We start from the raw sequence: 16272 nt of genomic DNA on the forward strand, positions 1-16272 counted from the left end.
TTCCGATGAATCCCACTGAGTTCATTCGCCAAGCATATGCGTCAAACATCACCGCTGAGCGCCGCGCATCACTAAAGTCCATGTTTACTAAGGCTGACGTAGATAACTCTGGGTACATCTCTATCTGCGAAGTGCAAAACCTGTTATCAACGGAGTCATTCCGCTTCCCTCTGCAGAGCGCACGCATGCTTGTTCGCATATATTCCAGCCAGGGACAGATCTCCTTTGATGACTTTATGCAGATAGAGGGGTTTGCGTCGTATGCCATTGACGTCTTTCATGGCGAGAAGGGAGATAGAAAGGCAATACAAAGAAGCGAAGTAGCCGATGCACTAATGCAGATGAGGCTCAACTTCACTTCGGAAACATTGGAGATGCTCTTCAAGCACTTCGACACTAACGACTCCGGGAGCCTGAGTCTACCCCAGTGGATTCGACTGACGTCTCTGTGCCTTCTCGGCAGAAGACTCTTCACCGAGTGGGATGTACAGGTGAAGGGGGAGCTTACTATCGGCTTGGAGCAGGTCCTCCTCATAGGGACGTGGTTCACTGAGTGAACAAGAGCTGGTTTACGCCAAGATTTAGCTTAAAGTAAAGCAACGAATGACGAGAGCAGGGGCGACGCCGTCAACTGGGACCTCAAAGCGTATTATAGCCGCAGCTCCGTGATTTGTTAGGTGCTCATAAAAACTCGAACTAAATACTGTGAAGTGTCGGGGTGTCTCTCGGAGCGTGGAGACGGAAAACCAATATTCCAGTTCCTGGTTTGGCCCTCCAAGTTGCTTGGGCTCAAAAGCATACTGGAAGTCCTGATGCACGCCGTCCAAAGCAACCTCGTGTCCCCGGAGGACAAGGTCCACCCCGGTATGCTTGCACCAAGTCCTAAAAAGGTCGTACGAATATCTGTACCCTAGCCGTCGTTGCGAGGGTTCGTAAAGAGTGCTTGGGGATTTAAACCTATGAGGGGCAGGATCGTTCCACGTTAGCTCTCCAGCCAAGGGATCAACAATTGTCAGACTCCTTTGCAGGATGTTCTCGTAGCTATCTATTCCCAGGTAGAGGTCTAGCTGCCTACCGTATTCCGTATACACACACGGTGGCCCTCCGTGACAGCAGAAGATGGTTAGAGACTCTTCCTCTAAGCGGCACTTAAGCATGTGAGCCTCTTGTGAATCGGCTAAGTCATCCAACTTGGCTTCGTTTGTAGCACCAGCCTGTCCAGCCCAACTAGTGACGCTACTCACCATTGACGCCAAGCACATGATCTCACTATTAGTCCATCTAGTCGAAGAGCTTGCAGATGGGATGACTCGGTTGCAGAACCTTTCAAGAGCTCTGCAAAGTGATTGCGGTAAATAAATTAGCCGGAAAAAGTAGGGTATCGCTGCAAATGTGTCCTGAATTGCTTGGTATATAGGGCTGTGAGACCCATAGTATTTGTATATTTCTTTTGTGAAGCCGTAGATTCTATTCATAGCGTCACATTCGTGATTGCCTCGCAACAATAGTACGTTCCGGGGATATAAGTACTTGAGAACGTAAATAAACAGCACGCACGCAAGGCCGCGGCTGCCTCTATCCACATAGTCTCCTAGAAACACGTACACAGACGAGAGATCCATCGTAAACTGACTTCCTCTATCATCCCCCACCTCTTGAAAGCACTGCAGCTGGACATCCTTCAGCATGCACAAATCATAGAACGCTGAAACGTCCATGGGGGATCCATGAACATCTCCCAAAACGCAAATCCGTTTTCCCTCGGCCAAATAGTGCTTTATGTTTCCGTCTCGAGCAAGCACACCCTTCATTTTCGACAAGAAAGGCACCAGACTGGACTCTGTGTAGTACACGTTGTTAGCAAGAACATCTACTTTGAACGATTCCAAAAGGAAAAAGCGATCCTTTAGAGAAATTCCATCAAACTGAGGAAACAATTTGTACTGGGAGCCGTCAACGACTGGGGGCATTTGCTCCAGTAGCACGAAGTCTTTTCGATATGCATCAAGCACCTTTTGGGACAAAAAGATATAGCGATTGAGTGCTTCAACACGCATTTCAGCACCTACATGTCTCTGGAGAGCCGCACGATTGTAGTACGAGAGAGCCCTCTCCAAATTGTTCTGGCATCGTAGAGAATCTCCGATGAGTAGTGACAATTCCAGCGCCTCGGGACTTGATGGCAAGTACGAATTAAGTGCTTGTTCTGCGGCCTCCACCAGCGCGCTGCTAGGACCGTCGTAGAAAAGCTGGACCAAGCTCTGAATCATGTTTTTTTGGGATTGCCCGTGGACTATGGCTTAGTGGTGGATTGTGTAGGCTAGAGGCCGTGGTACGTGCGTATTAGCCGCTCGTGCATCCGTGTCCACAAATAAATATCTGATGAATTCTGATCGCTCCGCTCCACTCCGCCTATGGTTCTCAGCCGCTAGCAATGGGGACACAGAGTTCTTGAAGCATCATACGGAGGCCTGCAAAGGAAAGCTAAACGAGGCCGGCTTAACAGCACTTGCGCTGGCAATCTCTTCTAATCAATTTGAGTCTGCTGCATATCTTTCTGAACACGAAGCCACTGTGCGATTAGCAAAAAGGCAGACTCCGCTGATGCTTGCAGCGTCTCTGAATCGTACAGATATCCTCCCTCTTCTCCATGCAACCTATGGGTGGCAGGACGAGGACGGGAAGACAGCGTTGATGTACGCAGTGCTAGCTAGCAATGCACTGGCGTCTGTGAGGCACCTTGCACCCCACGAGCACGGAATCCAATCAACTGTTTTCGAAGTGACAACGGACGATCTTGATCTCTTCGACCGTCAGATGGAGTCCCTGCAGTATGTAACACCTTACTTCTTGTTTGAGGGTGCTATGGTCGAGGCTGTCACCGCTCTTACTCGCGACAAAACGGCCCTGCACATGGCCGTACTGGCGGGCAACGTAGACGCCTTTTCGGTACTCCTTCCCTTGGAGTACTCTATTGCCAACGCCAATAAAGAGTACTTTACTATGCTGCTTTCAAGATTAGACCCAGACACTGCTGCACTCTTCTGTCCGCTTATGACGGAAAATGCCCATCTAATCAGGTCCATCTTTGGAGCCAAGTCGAGCTCTACTGGTAAAACGGCTTTGTTGTATGCGATAGCAGAGAGAAATGCTCCGTTAGTAGAGTTCTTTTCAGCCTATGAGCTGCAAACTAGCATTACAGAGGCTGACATAGCCTTTCCTAGCCCCGATCAACAGGGAACTATAGCTGATAGCACGGAGTTGATAGAGAAACGGACATATAAAGGGTTTACACCATTTCACTATGCGGCACTGACCGGAGACCAGCAGATCGTCTCTACTCTATTTAATTCAGTTGGAAGATTGGGAATCGTCTCTCTTGTCGAGCAGACAGATGACCTGGGTCGTACTCCACTGCACATAGCAGCCTCGTTGCTTAATTTTAATTATATGGAGGAGTACCTGACCTTTGCTTCGCAGAACATGTTGAAGCTTAACATACAGGATGCGCGAGGCTTCAGCCCCATTGACTATGCAATTGTGTCGCCCTTGCTTGGAACTTACTGCGCAGAGTATCGAACCGCAGCGTCGAAGAGAAGGTCACATGCGTCCTATGGTGAAATAGTCTCAACAGAAGTCCCCTCAGACGTTTCTGCTGCATTCTCCAAGATCTTAGATAGCACGGTTTCTATTTATCAACGGGAAAATAGTGACCCCACTAATCTGGAGAAGAAAGTGGCCGGCCATCTTGTGTTAGCCGTATCAAGGTTCAACTGCATGGCTGTGGATAAGATAAGCAAGTACTGCGATGCACAACAGTTGAGCGAAGCCCTCCTGGAGGCTGCCAAGCTGTGTTTTAATGAGGTTGTCCCACATCTACTTGGGGACCCGCGACATACCAATTCTGCCCAAGCCTCTGCTTCACTGTTTGCAGCAACTTGTGAAAATGGTCCCTTTAGGTCACTATTTCCACGCAATGAGAAAGCCCGCAATGAACGTGGGGAGACAGCTCTCATGCTGGCATGCAAAGCCCGCTGCTTTACAAATGCACTGATCGCAGTTGACGCCGAAGCGGGTCTCAAAACGTGCAACGGAGAAACCGCACTCATGTTTCTGGCCTCTTTGGGAGAACTTCCTTGCGAAGATGAACAAAGATCACTCTATAGAGAGCTTTCTGAGCGCTTGGTTTCTGCAGAAAAGGGCTCAATAGATGTGCGCGGCTATACAGCCCTGATGTACGCGGCCAAAGCAAATTCTCTGAGCCTCGTACACCAGCTACTTCGGTGGGAGTACGGGCATGTGGCATTTGACCAACTCACGTCACTGGCAGTGGCAGCACAGCATGGAAACGTGCAAGTTGTGGAGGCAATGCTTGCGTATGAAAAGAGCAAGCTTCTCGATGCAGAGCAAGATAAGATTGAGACCAAGTCCTTCACAAATTTGCGTGTGACAGCTCTGATGCTCGCTGCTGCCCGTCCTAACAACTCACGGATGTGTCAGCTGCTGGCTCCAATACAGGCTGGCATTCAAGACCAAACGGGATCGACTGCCCTTATGTATGCTGTGAAGAATGGCCACCCAGCTAATGCCAATGTACTAGCGTCTTATGAGCACTTAAAGATAGACGAAAAGGGATACAGCGCTCTTATGTACGCCATCGATAAAAACCAAACTCCCTCTATCCTCAGTCTGATTGAGTACGAGTGTGGCATTGGTCTCTCCAGAGGCACAGGGCAAACAGCTATGATCCTTGCCGTGAAGAGTAAGGTCATAAGTATAGGCAGCAAACTACAATACATCAAAGAACTAATCGGAAAGGAGGGTGGTGTCCAAGACAAAAGTAAAAGGACGGCGCTGATGTATGCAATTGAATCAGGAGAGGAAGGAAGCGACCAGCTGGCACTCCTGTTAGCAAAGCACGAGAAGGGGCGGCAAATGGCCGATGGAACTAGCGCCTTGATGCTTGCAGTCAAACATGAAATGTACGGTGTTGCCTTGGCCCTTACGGCATTCGAAGTGGGACTGACTACGAATACTGGATACACCGCCCTCATGTACTTATCAGCGGGGGAGAATCCATATCTCTTAGCAGACCATAAGAAGGCGGACTACGATCAGCTGCTTCGAAAATTAGTCTTGGCAGAGGCACGGAAGCTTGATAACGACGGATGCACCGCCCTCATGCTTGCAGTCACACATAGAAACACACGCATCATCAAGGAGCTTCTTCCCTACGAAACTAAACAGACTAATGCGAGAGGAGAGACAATGCTTATGTATGCAGCTGAGCACAATATGGTAGAAATCGTCGAACTGTTAATAGACTATGAAGCTGGCATGCGTGACAAGGATGGAGAGAACGCTCTTATTCACGCGTGTAAGGCAGGCATGGTCGATGCGGCAATCGTTTTGGCAAGGTGTCCGGCCGAAGTCGACTGTGTTCCGCGAGACGGTGTAGAGGCTACCCCCATGATGGTTGCCGCTGAGTGCGGGTTGAGCTCTGTCGTTATTGCCTTGAAGCAATCGTGTGTTGGCTTTGTCTGTACAAAAGGGCCGTACTCTGGGTACTCTGCACTAGGTTTAGCGATCAAGGGAGGCCATGAAACCATAGTAAAGCTCCTCTACGACGAGATCCCTCTGTGCATGGGGTCACAGTACGGCGCCATAGAGTTGTGCATCCGCTTCAAGAGGGAGAACATGCTCCTATGGATCCTAGAATATTGTTCAAGACACAGCAAATTGGAAACAGCAGCGAAGTCCACTTGCTTCCCCAAAAGCACAGAGGTACACATCCCAGAGGCTAGTCTGGCTGCATCATACTTTTATGGGTCATCAGTGGGAAATGTGCAGATAATGCACCTGTCGGTTGAGATGCTTGGAGAGAAGGCTGCTGACATGCAATGCAGCAAGCCTCTGAAGGCCCTTGATGCACGGTTCTATGCACTGCTACTGCACAGGAACACAAGTGAGGTCCTTGCTTGTCTCAAGAAGCGGTGGGCCTGGGTTCTAGAGGCGATTCATAGATCCATTAAAGAGGATGCTTTGCTTCTTCTCTTGGCAGACCAAATACTATATATGCTTCTGGACGACATCGACCAGGATGAGTTACATACAGAGCTCTCTCTTGCCCATCGGCTTGAAGGGGCTTTACACGAATTGTCCCGCGCACTCAGGGAATATGAAATTGACAGCTGCTGTGTCTGCATGGATGCAGACGCAGACGTGATCTTTTTCCCGTGTAAGCACATGATAGCGTGTGAATCTTGCGCAAAGGGTCTCGCACGTTGTCCATACTGTCGAACTATCATAAGTGAGATTTTCAATCCGTACTTCTTGCAGCTCACGGACAACTCAAAGCATCATTGCGCCATAATATAGCCAGCTAAGGTTTTAGGTGTACTTTTGCACAACAATTTTAGTCAGGTTTTGGAGAAAATTATAGATTTTTATGATTCCCAACACCCCTTGGATGACAGTGTCAGTAAAAGGTATCAGTAAGAGGAATGGATGAAGTCATCACCTAAAGTGCAAACGAAGGCCTCCACTCCGTCATCATCACGGTTGTGCCGCTACGCACTTTAACGTGACCAACTGCCTTGAGAAGAGCCTAAATCTGCGAATAAACCAAGTTCAGCACTAGCTAATCAAAAGATTACACGACGAATTGTTGGGGACCTCGGGGAAAGTTTTGGTTTTTGGCCAACATGCGAGGCTGTGGCTATGCTGTGGTCTCAGTATTAGTAAAAATTCTTCCATCATTAAAGTGTCTGCATCCTAGCAGACTAGCAGCAAGAGGGCACAGGATTATAACGCGAAGCGGCTGCCGCCCCACAAAGGTCAATCATGGCTCATAATTAATTTTAATTGCCTTTCATCTATTGCCTGCCTATCCCGAAGTTTTTGCGGGCGGCACCTGCATTTTAAATTAGAGCACCACATCGCTGGTGACAAAGCAGTAAGACTCAAATGCTTAACACGTTTTAATTCATTGAAATAGTTAATTACTTAGACTGGCACTGAGCAGTGTGGAATTGCCCATGGCGTGTCTAGGTGAGGTTCACAGGCAGCTTCTAGACGTAATCCAAAGATCTCGCGTAATCGACCAGCAAGTCAGGACGATGAGGGAGACGACGTTATCACGCCCAATGATTTCCTTGGACATGTCAATAAATAGCAAGTCACCGGCAATGAGAATGGCTTTGAATGACGAGCCGCCTGACTGCGACGAGTCAACGCTTCTGGCTGATGCAATATACCATCAACACTGTGCGTCGGTGGCAGCACCAGGGATGGCACCGGAGCTCACCAGTGCCTCTCACTTGTCCGACGGCGTAGGATCCCGGCAAGGCGATGCGATAGACTTCCTAGTTTCTACGCTACAGAGGGTGGTGCACGACGCAAACGCTGTCCTCCGTTACGCGAAACAAGTAGGCCAAGCTAACGAACTGAGAGACACGATTCAGCCTCAGGCGTACGCTGACCCCATCCCCGACTACTTCTCCTTAGTGGAGCGGGCGAGACAGAGTGGGCATAATGACAGCGTCGCATACAATCCCGTCGGAGGGTTTATTCGATACGTATACTCTCTGATAGACAGAAATGCGGCCCTCCAACGAGAGCTTCAGAGACATGCTAAGTTATGTAAAGGGTCTTATTAGCCATCCTGGTAGCTCGCTCGTGGGTGGCCCGGATGGCGCGTCTCTGCCTGATCCAACTGGCGAACCATACGCTCAAGATTATCAAGGCGAAGGCCAGTGCGACCCCAAAGAGGGCTATGAAGGTAAACTCAGTGCCAGATAGATTAAATATGGACGAGCGGACGCAGATGCCGGACTGAATGGTGTTCAAGAATCGATATCCTTCTTCACACTCCGTGCATTCTATGCGTGAATCGTTTGTGTCGTAGTAGCAGCGTGCACAGTAGACTGTCCCTGTCGCAGGATTGTTGCAAGACACGCAGTGGGCACCAATGGACACTTGGCCGTCTGGACACGCCGTCGCCATCTAAATTTTTGTTATGCCGGCGGCAGGATTTGAGTGAAGGAGCTCAGCCGGTTGGCTTGGATGCGTTCTTTTGTATAACTCATCGCAGGGTCATACGGGGCAAGAACCTGTCATCACAGCTTTTAATTTAGTGCGATTCTGGAAGTCGGCAAAAAACGATATTAAATTGGAAATTCAAGTGAAATTTCACGTCTGTCCTTTTGGATGATGGGCGTGAGAGACCCACTTTTCTATGTCTTCGTTGCATTCTGAACATTGCGAAGTGCCGTGTCCCGGGGAAGGTCTCGCCTCCTATTAGCTAGGGCAACCATCTGTGGTGTCCCTAGCATTCCCTGCTTGAGCTAGGGATCATCCAGTCGCTGCTTTGTCGCTCATTCTACCTATCACACGGACCTGATACTTTGAGATAGAGCGATCATCCTTGTCAGAGGCTGGTATACTGTTGTAGAGTAATCAGATTAATCTATGCAGAAGGTGACCGCTTTTCTTGACAACGGAGGCGTGCTGCGGCAGTGCCCTGACAATGCCACCGTTACTCTTGTTGATGCTCTCACTCGTAACGGTAGCCCGGTAGTAGTGGTGCAGACTGACGATGGGATTGCGTCCCAGGTGCCACTTCAGAACTGCACACACGCTACTGTGGCTGGTGCTGCGCTCTACCTTTTCGACAAGGACGTCACGCTCTTAGTATTACTTTTCCAGTCCCAAGCACAGGCCGCCAAGTTTACTGAGACCGTGGCCAAGCATGTCAAACTTCTGGGGGCAGGGGGGCTCAACATCGAGGAGGCCCTACACGGAAAGAAGGCCGACTCTGACCTCGACTGCGACCAGGAGACACAAATACTGGGGATACTAAGGGACCCTTCATTTCCGGAATACGTGGACGCTGTTGAGAAGATTTTGTGCCGTATGATTGTGACCAAGTGAGGCATCGTATGCTCCAGCATGCTACTGGGCTACTGGGTGCTTTTGGCCGTTCTGGTTATTGTCTGCTCTCTTCTTTTCCGTCTCTTTACAACTAAAATAAATGACCGATACTTTTCATGCTTTGCAGCAAGCCGAGACAGAACTCCAGTTTCTACAGTCGCAAATAGAGTTTGCACAAGCAGATTATCAGCATTTATGGAACTTGATCACCTCCCTGCGCTCGCAACTCGAGCAACACTGTGTGACACCCCTTGCCATAGGACAGTTTGTAGAGTTTGCAGACGAAGACTACGCGGTGGTACAAGCGTCTACGAACTTCGGTAACTCTCTTGTGCGAATTAGCAGCTCTGTTGACCGCCTCAAACTGAAGCCGATGTCTACCCTGGCCCTGGCCAAAAACTCTCTGGCTCTACTGAAGGTTCTCCCGTCGGACAACGAGATGAATTCCAATGTAATCTCCATTGAGGCCAAGCCAACGGTCACATACGCAGATATCGGTGGATATGACCAAGCAAAGCTGGAACTTCGAGAAGCAGTCGAGTTTCCATTGAAATCCCCAGAGCTTTTTGCAGCCCTAAACATACAGCCTCCGAACGCCGTGCTTCTGCACGGGCCTCCAGGCTGTGCTAAGTCTCTCTTGGTGAAAGCATGTGCGAACAGCTGTGACTGCACTTTCATATCTGTCACCTCCAGCTCATGCGTGAACAAATACTTAGGAGAGGGCCCCCGCACCATCCGTGACATCTACCGGCTTGCCCGTGAGAATGCGCCGTCAATTATTTTCTTTGACGAGATTGATGCCATAGCCAACAAACGCGGGGACTCGACGACAGAGGGAGACAAGGAGACTGCTCGCATCCTGATGGAGTTGCTCACCAATCTAGATGGATTTGACAACGATTCCAACCTTAATAACGGCAAGATTGTTAAGACGATCTTCGCCACCAACAAGCCCGAGATGCTCGACCCTGCCCTTCTTCGAACTGGCCGAGCAGACCGGAAGATTTTCATGGACTACCCCACGAAGCGGGATAAGCGATTGATCTTCCAGACGTGTTCTAAGGACATGAAATTGGCCAACGATGTAGACTTTGAGATCTTCGTCATGCGGGGAGAGAAAATCTCCGGTGCCGAGATAGCCTCCATCTGCACAGAGGCCGGGATGTCTGCCATTCGCGCTAATAGATACACAGTTAACATGGCCGACTTTGAGAAAGCATACTCTATTGTAGTTTCCAAGAGACAGTCTGCTAATAGACAGATCTTTGAGTAAATGCCTCCTGGCCTCTGCTGTGTCTTTATACTTGTGTGCATATGCATGTAGACGGGCACTGGAGTGGATCTCTGAAGATTTTAAAGACTGAAAAGCTTCAGAAGAAGAAGGAAAATGGAGCAAAATCAGAACTTGTGTGTCCAGACATTTCACATTCTAGACAAGGATGGAGATAACCGCATTTCTATGGAGGATTTAGAAGCATTTCTTTGCACGCTCTATGATGAGGGGGCAGTTGCAGAGGTTAACATTAGAGCCATTATTGAGAGCCTGATCAGCACGCGGGAACCGGCGCTTGACTACGTAGAACTGTTAGACTTCATTCGTGAGAATGGCTTGCTTCACGGTCATCAATCAAAGACACAGATGACACGGGCCATTCAGCGTCTCCAGGGCACGCGCTTCTCCTTCAGCACAGCCGATCTAGAGTCAAAGATGCTTGACTTAGGATTTGAGATAACGCAACAGGAGATCGACGATGTTCTGGAAACATTCACAGGAGCGAAGGACGGAGAGGTTACCGGGGATATGTTGGCGCACCTGTTCTCTCAGCTGTGCGCATCCGACCTGGTCTAGCAGTCTTCCACGAGTATAGAATAAACGTAATGCTAGTTTACTTCGCACTGGACGGGTCTGGGTTCGCAGACCAACAGAACCTGTAGGGCTTGATGAGTGTCTCGGCGTAGTCACGAAGATTGGCTATCCCCCGCACTTCATCGTGTCTCAGTGGACTAAGAACAATATTGAAGTCGTCATAGAGCTCATTGATTTGGTCAATATACTTATTCTGCATTCGCGCCCGACTCCTGCACATGGAGCAAGGAGTGGCAGCATTTGCATCGAGCACAAAGTTGATAACTATGGCGTGACAATCCATGTCCAGGACTGCAAGCCGCTGAACAAGCCTCTCTGTCTCATAGAGAGATAGAAACTCCGGTATGCAGACCCCTACAAAGGTGCACAGGGATGGGTCCCGAAACTCAGCAGAGATCCTTTTGACGACGTCGATCTTCGGGTAAGTCTTGTCAATGAGGCCAAAGATATCGTTCTGAGACAGTCCCATGGTTTGCATTACCATCGAAAGCATCCCTCCCATGTTATCCTTCAATCTGGTGAAGATTTCTAGCACCTTGTTTACCGTTTCTGGCAACTCGAGGAAGCGCAGAGTGTGGCCTGTGGGCGCCGTATCAAAGATAACTGTAGAGTACTCATTGGTATCTATGAGCTTAATTAAGTTAATGAAGGACCACATCTCATCCATCCCGGGGAACGTTCCGTCTTTAATAAACGAGGAGGCACATGTTATTAGGTCGTTGAGGCCGCCAAACATGTCGCCTTCAGATTTGGACTCAGCATCATTGTCAGCGGCAGAGCCTGTCTCCTTTTGAACGGCTTCAACTGCAGACTTCATCTCATTAGAGGCATCGACCTCCATTGCATACAGGTTGGGAATCCCGCTGACTTGAGTCGGAGCCTTGCCAAACTTCTGGTCAAAGGCATCGGAAATGTTGTGCGCAGGATCTGTTGACAAGAGCAGGAATTTCTCATTAGGACGGGTCTCGGCCATGAGGACAGAAAACGAAGAAGAGGTGGTTGTCTTCCCAACGCCACCCTTTCCCCCAAAGAATATCCATTTGTATGTGTGCTGGTCTAGTATGTCGTGGAGCGATGGGAGCATTGGGAAAATACTAACGATGAATTATTTTAAAAGTAGATTTTTGGCATGCTTTTTCTATTCCTGATTGACTTGTTCATAGCCTCTGCTTCTGAGTGTGAAAATGCTAGTGATTGTGAAAAGTGCCTTACCGAGTGCTACAAGACACACTTTTGGTGCGTCGATGATAATACGTGCCGTCCATTAACTAGCACCGGAGCTGACCTCGACGACAGTAGCGCTCCATTTGGTACATGCAGATTTTATGAATCTCACGATCTTATCTTCAATGCAACGGAGTGCTGCTCCACGAAGCCCGATTACACTAGTTGTACAAAAGGTTCATTAGTATCGTATTGCCAGTGGTGCCCGACATCGTCTCATGGCACACCACAGTGCCTCTATAAGTATGATACGACTCACAAGGCTATGGTGTGCGATGTCCCTCCAGAGTCGTTTGCCAAGTGCTCGGGATTCACGTCCTGCACGGACTGCACAAATAACCTATTGTGTGTCTGGTGTGAAGAGAATGGATCCTGTATCCCCAAGGACTCTCAAGAGGATCCGCAGTCAAGTTATTACTGCAAAACAACTACGGACAATTGCTGTTTTGACAGAAGAACGTGCGAGGAATGCTCCAATGACTCTGGGCCCTTCGACCATCAAGTGTGTGTTTGGTGTAACGAAGAGAAACAATGCAAGACGCTTGCTGCCGCTTTGACAACGTGCAACTCGACCAACAGGCTGGGAGTGAGGTACTGTGAAGACAGGTGCTACTCCAGGTCTTCCAGCTGTTCGCACTGCGTAGCAGATCTTGGCTGCATCTGGATTAGTAATCTACACTGGACGCAGTCTATCGGAGTCCCTAAAGACCTCACCGAGCTCTGCACAGCTGGATCCCTTTCTGGCCCCAAAAGCAAAATCATCAATTACCAATCTAGCAGCACTGGTCGCTATGAATTCGTGGTGCAAGAGTTCTACCATATGAATTGTTCACTTAAGTCGTCCTCCTTAATTACTTTGATATCTGTTCTGGTGGTGTCCATCGTAGCACTCATCATCATTATCTTAGTTATTACCACAATAGTAAAGCGTCTAAAGTACGCCAAGGCACTCAAGAATGCACGCGAGGAAGCGGCTATCATCCCCCAGGACAACGATGGACAAGAGGACAGCGATGAGGCAGAGCGTAATGAGATAGCCCGATTAGTTAAGCCGGTGTCCTGGGAATAAACTGTTTAATAAGCTACTTAGTAAACCTGTTGTAACACTTAATGTACCTCTTAGTCGTGGTCGATTTGCGGACCCGAGTTTGAGTTTGGTAAAAATGTCCATAACGAGGCTGACACGGCCACTTATCGAGAGTGTGGCCAAGACTGTTAAACCGTATGGAGACGTGGTAGAGCTCGATTTTCAGCGTAACAATATAGACCTACTCGAAAATCTGCAGCCCCTTTCTCTCACGGAATTGGCCATACTGAACTTGTCCTACAATAGGCTTCAGACGCTCCAGAACCTTGTGCCAATAGCTACTCTCAAAGAGCTAAAAGTAAGCGCCAACTCCCTCGTCAGTATTAACACAGCACTTCCCTTTCCAAGGCTTCAACTCCTCGATTTATCAGAAAATAAAATCTACCAAATAACAGCAGAACTCCCAGAAAGCCTGTTAGAATTGGATCTTCGAAGCAATCTAATATGTACGTTTGAAAGCGTAGCCCCTATCTTTAAATTACATAACCTTACCGTATTGGACTTACGACAAAATCCAATCGTCGACAAGTACATAAGTAACGAGGCATTCTACACATACGTCACGAAGTTCCTTCCCAAGCTAGACACCCTGAACGGCGAGCCAATAGCCGCCTTCCGACAAGCTGCCATTTCTCAGATGCAGCTCTCTAAAGCAGAAAGTAGAGTAGATAGATCCAATGCTATTTACGATTTGACTGAATCGCGCGTAGCTGGAGTCGTCTCTGCAATATCTCAGGCATCACAGGTTGACAGTCGGTCGGAAGTGCAGGGCAGTGGACAAGCCAGGTCCCATCAGCCAACTTCTGTACGTGCCTCTTCTGTTCAGCAGCAAGATCCTGGCATTAACATTAAAATATATTCAAACTATTACGACAAAGGGGGACCTCAGTCAAACAAGGGGCAAATTACAGACTCTCAGCGCATGGTTAATGAGCACGTTATTCTATTTCGAAGTCCGTCCAATAGAAGGTTATCATACAGCCAGGTTAACCCTTCTAATCCTCCAGAGAAAATAGCTCGCGCCATATCACAAGAGCGACTGGTCACTACTGAAAGTCTTGCGACAAATACTATAGTCCTGCAACAAGAAGCAGGTCAGCAAGGTGTCCACCACAAATATAGGGCATCGACAGACGATTATAACATGGTAGCTTCCTCCAGGGCTTCTGAAGCGCAACAAAATCGACAGGGCATAGCTCCAATCGCTGTCCAGAGGTCCCGAAGCTTTCGAGCAACTGGTGAATCTACCATTCGGGAAGTGCAGGCTACAGAGCCACTTCTTTTGCCACATTCACACCCGACCGTTCACACTGAGGCACAAAGTTTGTCATCTCAGAATAAATCTACAATAATGTACGAACAAGTTCCTGGAACTTATCAGAGTACTGACACAGATATGAGGAGCACCCACGTTGAGAAATCTGACACGGCACTCGTCACACAGCTACGCCGGAAGTGCATGGAGCAAGAACTTGAGATACATCGGCTCAATCTGGAGCTTAACGCAGCGTCGGAGATCCTTGGAGATAAGGGGGTTATTCCTGGTCTATTAAGTCGGGATACTACCGTTACAATGGCTAGTAAGCTGCGCAATGAAGGAAAGTTATTCATCCCTACTATTTCTGGGCCGAACGAATATGCTAAGCTTCTTTCTCAAAGTGACTTTTCAGAGATAGCATTACTCAAGGCACAAGTACAATCCCTCGAGGAAAGCATATGTGCCTTAGAGAACGACTCTATAGTAACCTATCCTCATCCAGAAGCAGAGAGACCTGGACAAAGCTCGCTTCCTATCGCACTATATTCATATAGACGCAAGCTTTTCCACACCATCCTCGCGGGAACACGTCAGGCTAAAGAAGCTAAGAGCAAAATTGCTGAACTGCAAAAGACAACACTGGCACTCACAAAGCAGGTCAAGGAGAAGGAGGAGCTCGAGCAAGAAGCAGATGCCAAGACTCGTCTCCAGAAGGTACAGCTCAAGGATGCTGAGCTCCGCAAGGAGGCAAAGCAGAAGACAATAGAAATGTTGTCGACTGAGCTGAGTCAATATCACAGTATGTTTGAGGTACTGTCCGAGTTACATGCTGGGGGAGATAACGGACTGGTTTCCTTCCTCCAGCAGAACTCCGTACTGACCGTTGTAGAAATGGTCGAAAGAGCGCTTGAACTAAGCCGGGAGAAGATTCATAATGTTGACCAGTCTGTACAGGCCATCACGACAATCATTAGTCGTCAGAAACTTCGCATCGAAGCCTTGACAGACAAGCTTGATGATTATGAACATAAGTATTCAGCCCTTCTGTCAGAGCATGAAGATCTGATGTCTCGATATGATGCACTAAAAGACACCTACAAGAGCTTGCAGCTCGAGAAAATAAAGTTAGAGGCAGACTCCCTGGATAATAGTGCACGGAGAAGACCTCCATGTGCAAATTTTGCAGTGCAGGTGAGGCCCAGATCTGATTTCGCTGCAGAGGTAAGTAAGCACCCTGCTACGTTAGAGGATGTACATACCTTGAGTGATAGAGCAAGCGTTACAGACATGCAGGTAGCACACGAGCTTCCACCAAGCCCATCCGTTTATATTGGGCCAGGAAGAAGCGTGCAGCAACCAGAGTCATCCCCCAAGACAATCTCGTCCACCTCTCGTGCACCGACCATCTCTGCAGCTATGGTAGCATCACAGATCACCAGATCAATGATGCAGAACTCTCATCAGTCGGCTGGTGACTCAATAAAATCTCCAGCAAGGCATTCAGCGCCCACTCATCAAGAGCCCCTTCCTGACAGTATAGTTTCAACCGTGGAGCTGAATACTAATGGGAAGCTACAGCCGCCACAGTCTGATGAAGATTTGTTTGACATGAAAATGGCAGAGAGAAAGCAGCTTGCGGCGGAGATGAAGGAATTACAAAGCATGACCATCCCAAGAAGTTCGTCCTCCAATCGAAAACGTGCAGAAAAGATCATGGGGATGTTATCAAAGCTGGACTCGTTAATGTAAATGCTTTCCCCATCTTGAAAAGCCGCTCTTTGTGCATGCAGCCATGGTCTCCAGAGGTGATCGAAGATGGCGCTGTGACCGATGAGGGTGACTAATAGGATGGCAGTGAGCTGTACTTTTCTAGCACATCGAGGGCTTGTCTGCATGCATATTGCT

General features: G+C 48.6%; 11 protein-coding genes across 11 annotated transcripts; 8 read left to right on the plus strand and 3 right to left on the minus strand.

Annotated features, from left to right (window-relative positions):
- Window positions 1–5: 5 nt before the first annotated feature.
- On the plus strand, window positions 6–557 carry GL50803_006439 (EF-hand domain pair-containing protein; the record flags this gene model as incomplete). Its single annotated transcript, XM_001710153.1, has 1 exon — window positions 6–557. One exon carries the CDS (start codon window positions 6–8, stop codon window positions 555–557), a length of 552 nt encoding a protein of 183 aa, XP_001710205.1.
- A 24-nt stretch (window positions 558–581) lies between these two features.
- Window positions 582–2270, minus strand: GL50803_006441 (Ser/Thr protein phosphatase PP1-1; the record flags this gene model as incomplete). Its single annotated transcript, XM_001710154.1, has 1 exon — window positions 582–2270. One exon carries the CDS (start codon window positions 2268–2270, stop codon window positions 582–584), a length of 1689 nt encoding a protein of 562 aa, XP_001710206.1.
- Window positions 2271–2382: 112 nt separating this feature from the next.
- Window positions 2383–6378, plus strand: GL50803_0014206 (Ankyrin repeat protein 2; the record flags this gene model as incomplete). Its single annotated transcript, XM_001710156.1, has 1 exon — window positions 2383–6378. One exon carries the CDS (start codon window positions 2383–2385, stop codon window positions 6376–6378), a length of 3996 nt encoding a protein of 1331 aa, XP_001710208.1.
- Window positions 6379–7037: 659 nt separating this feature from the next.
- GL50803_0032235 (uncharacterized protein) lies at window positions 7038–7658 on the plus strand (the record flags this gene model as incomplete). The annotated part of the gene is made up of 1 exon (XM_001710158.1): window positions 7038–7658. The coding sequence occupies one exon, from the start codon at window positions 7038–7040 to the stop codon at window positions 7656–7658; it is 621 nt and encodes a 206-aa protein (XP_001710210.1).
- GL50803_007946 (High cysteine membrane protein) lies at window positions 7633–8004 on the minus strand (the record flags this gene model as incomplete). Its single annotated transcript, XM_001710160.1, has 1 exon — window positions 7633–8004. The coding sequence occupies one exon, from the start codon at window positions 8002–8004 to the stop codon at window positions 7633–7635; it is 372 nt and encodes a 123-aa protein (XP_001710212.1).
- A 465-nt stretch (window positions 8005–8469) lies between these two features.
- On the plus strand, window positions 8470–8931 carry GL50803_007948 (uncharacterized protein; the record flags this gene model as incomplete). The annotated part of the gene is made up of 1 exon (XM_001710161.1): window positions 8470–8931. One exon carries the CDS (start codon window positions 8470–8472, stop codon window positions 8929–8931), a length of 462 nt encoding a protein of 153 aa, XP_001710213.1.
- Window positions 8932–9031: 100 nt separating this feature from the next.
- On the plus strand, window positions 9032–10204 carry GL50803_007950 (26S protease regulatory subunit 6B; the record flags this gene model as incomplete). The annotated part of the gene is made up of 1 exon (XM_001710163.1): window positions 9032–10204. The coding sequence occupies one exon, from the start codon at window positions 9032–9034 to the stop codon at window positions 10202–10204; it is 1173 nt and encodes a 390-aa protein (XP_001710215.1).
- Window positions 10205–10318: 114 nt separating this feature from the next.
- On the plus strand, window positions 10319–10780 carry GL50803_0014589 (uncharacterized protein; the record flags this gene model as incomplete). The annotated part of the gene is made up of 1 exon (XM_001710164.1): window positions 10319–10780. The coding sequence occupies one exon, from the start codon at window positions 10319–10321 to the stop codon at window positions 10778–10780; it is 462 nt and encodes a 153-aa protein (XP_001710216.1).
- A 37-nt stretch (window positions 10781–10817) lies between these two features.
- On the minus strand, window positions 10818–11882 carry GL50803_007953 (Arsenical pump-driving ATPase; the record flags this gene model as incomplete). The annotated part of the gene is made up of 1 exon (XM_001710165.1): window positions 10818–11882. One exon carries the CDS (start codon window positions 11880–11882, stop codon window positions 10818–10820), a length of 1065 nt encoding a protein of 354 aa, XP_001710217.1.
- A 45-nt stretch (window positions 11883–11927) lies between these two features.
- On the plus strand, window positions 11928–13091 carry GL50803_00113723 (High cysteine membrane protein; the record flags this gene model as incomplete). Its single annotated transcript, XM_001710166.1, has 1 exon — window positions 11928–13091. One exon carries the CDS (start codon window positions 11928–11930, stop codon window positions 13089–13091), a length of 1164 nt encoding a protein of 387 aa, XP_001710218.1.
- Window positions 13092–13185: 94 nt separating this feature from the next.
- GL50803_00137750 (Leucine-rich repeat protein) lies at window positions 13186–16116 on the plus strand (the record flags this gene model as incomplete). Its single annotated transcript, XM_001710167.1, has 1 exon — window positions 13186–16116. One exon carries the CDS (start codon window positions 13186–13188, stop codon window positions 16114–16116), a length of 2931 nt encoding a protein of 976 aa, XP_001710219.1.
- Window positions 16117–16272: the final 156 nt, after the last annotated feature.

The sequence above is a fragment of the Giardia intestinalis genome, chromosome 3 (assembly GCF_000002435.2).
Source record: "Giardia intestinalis strain WB C6 chromosome 3, whole genome shotgun sequence".
Lineage (NCBI taxonomy): Eukaryota > Fornicata > Diplomonadida > Hexamitidae > Giardia > Giardia duodenalis.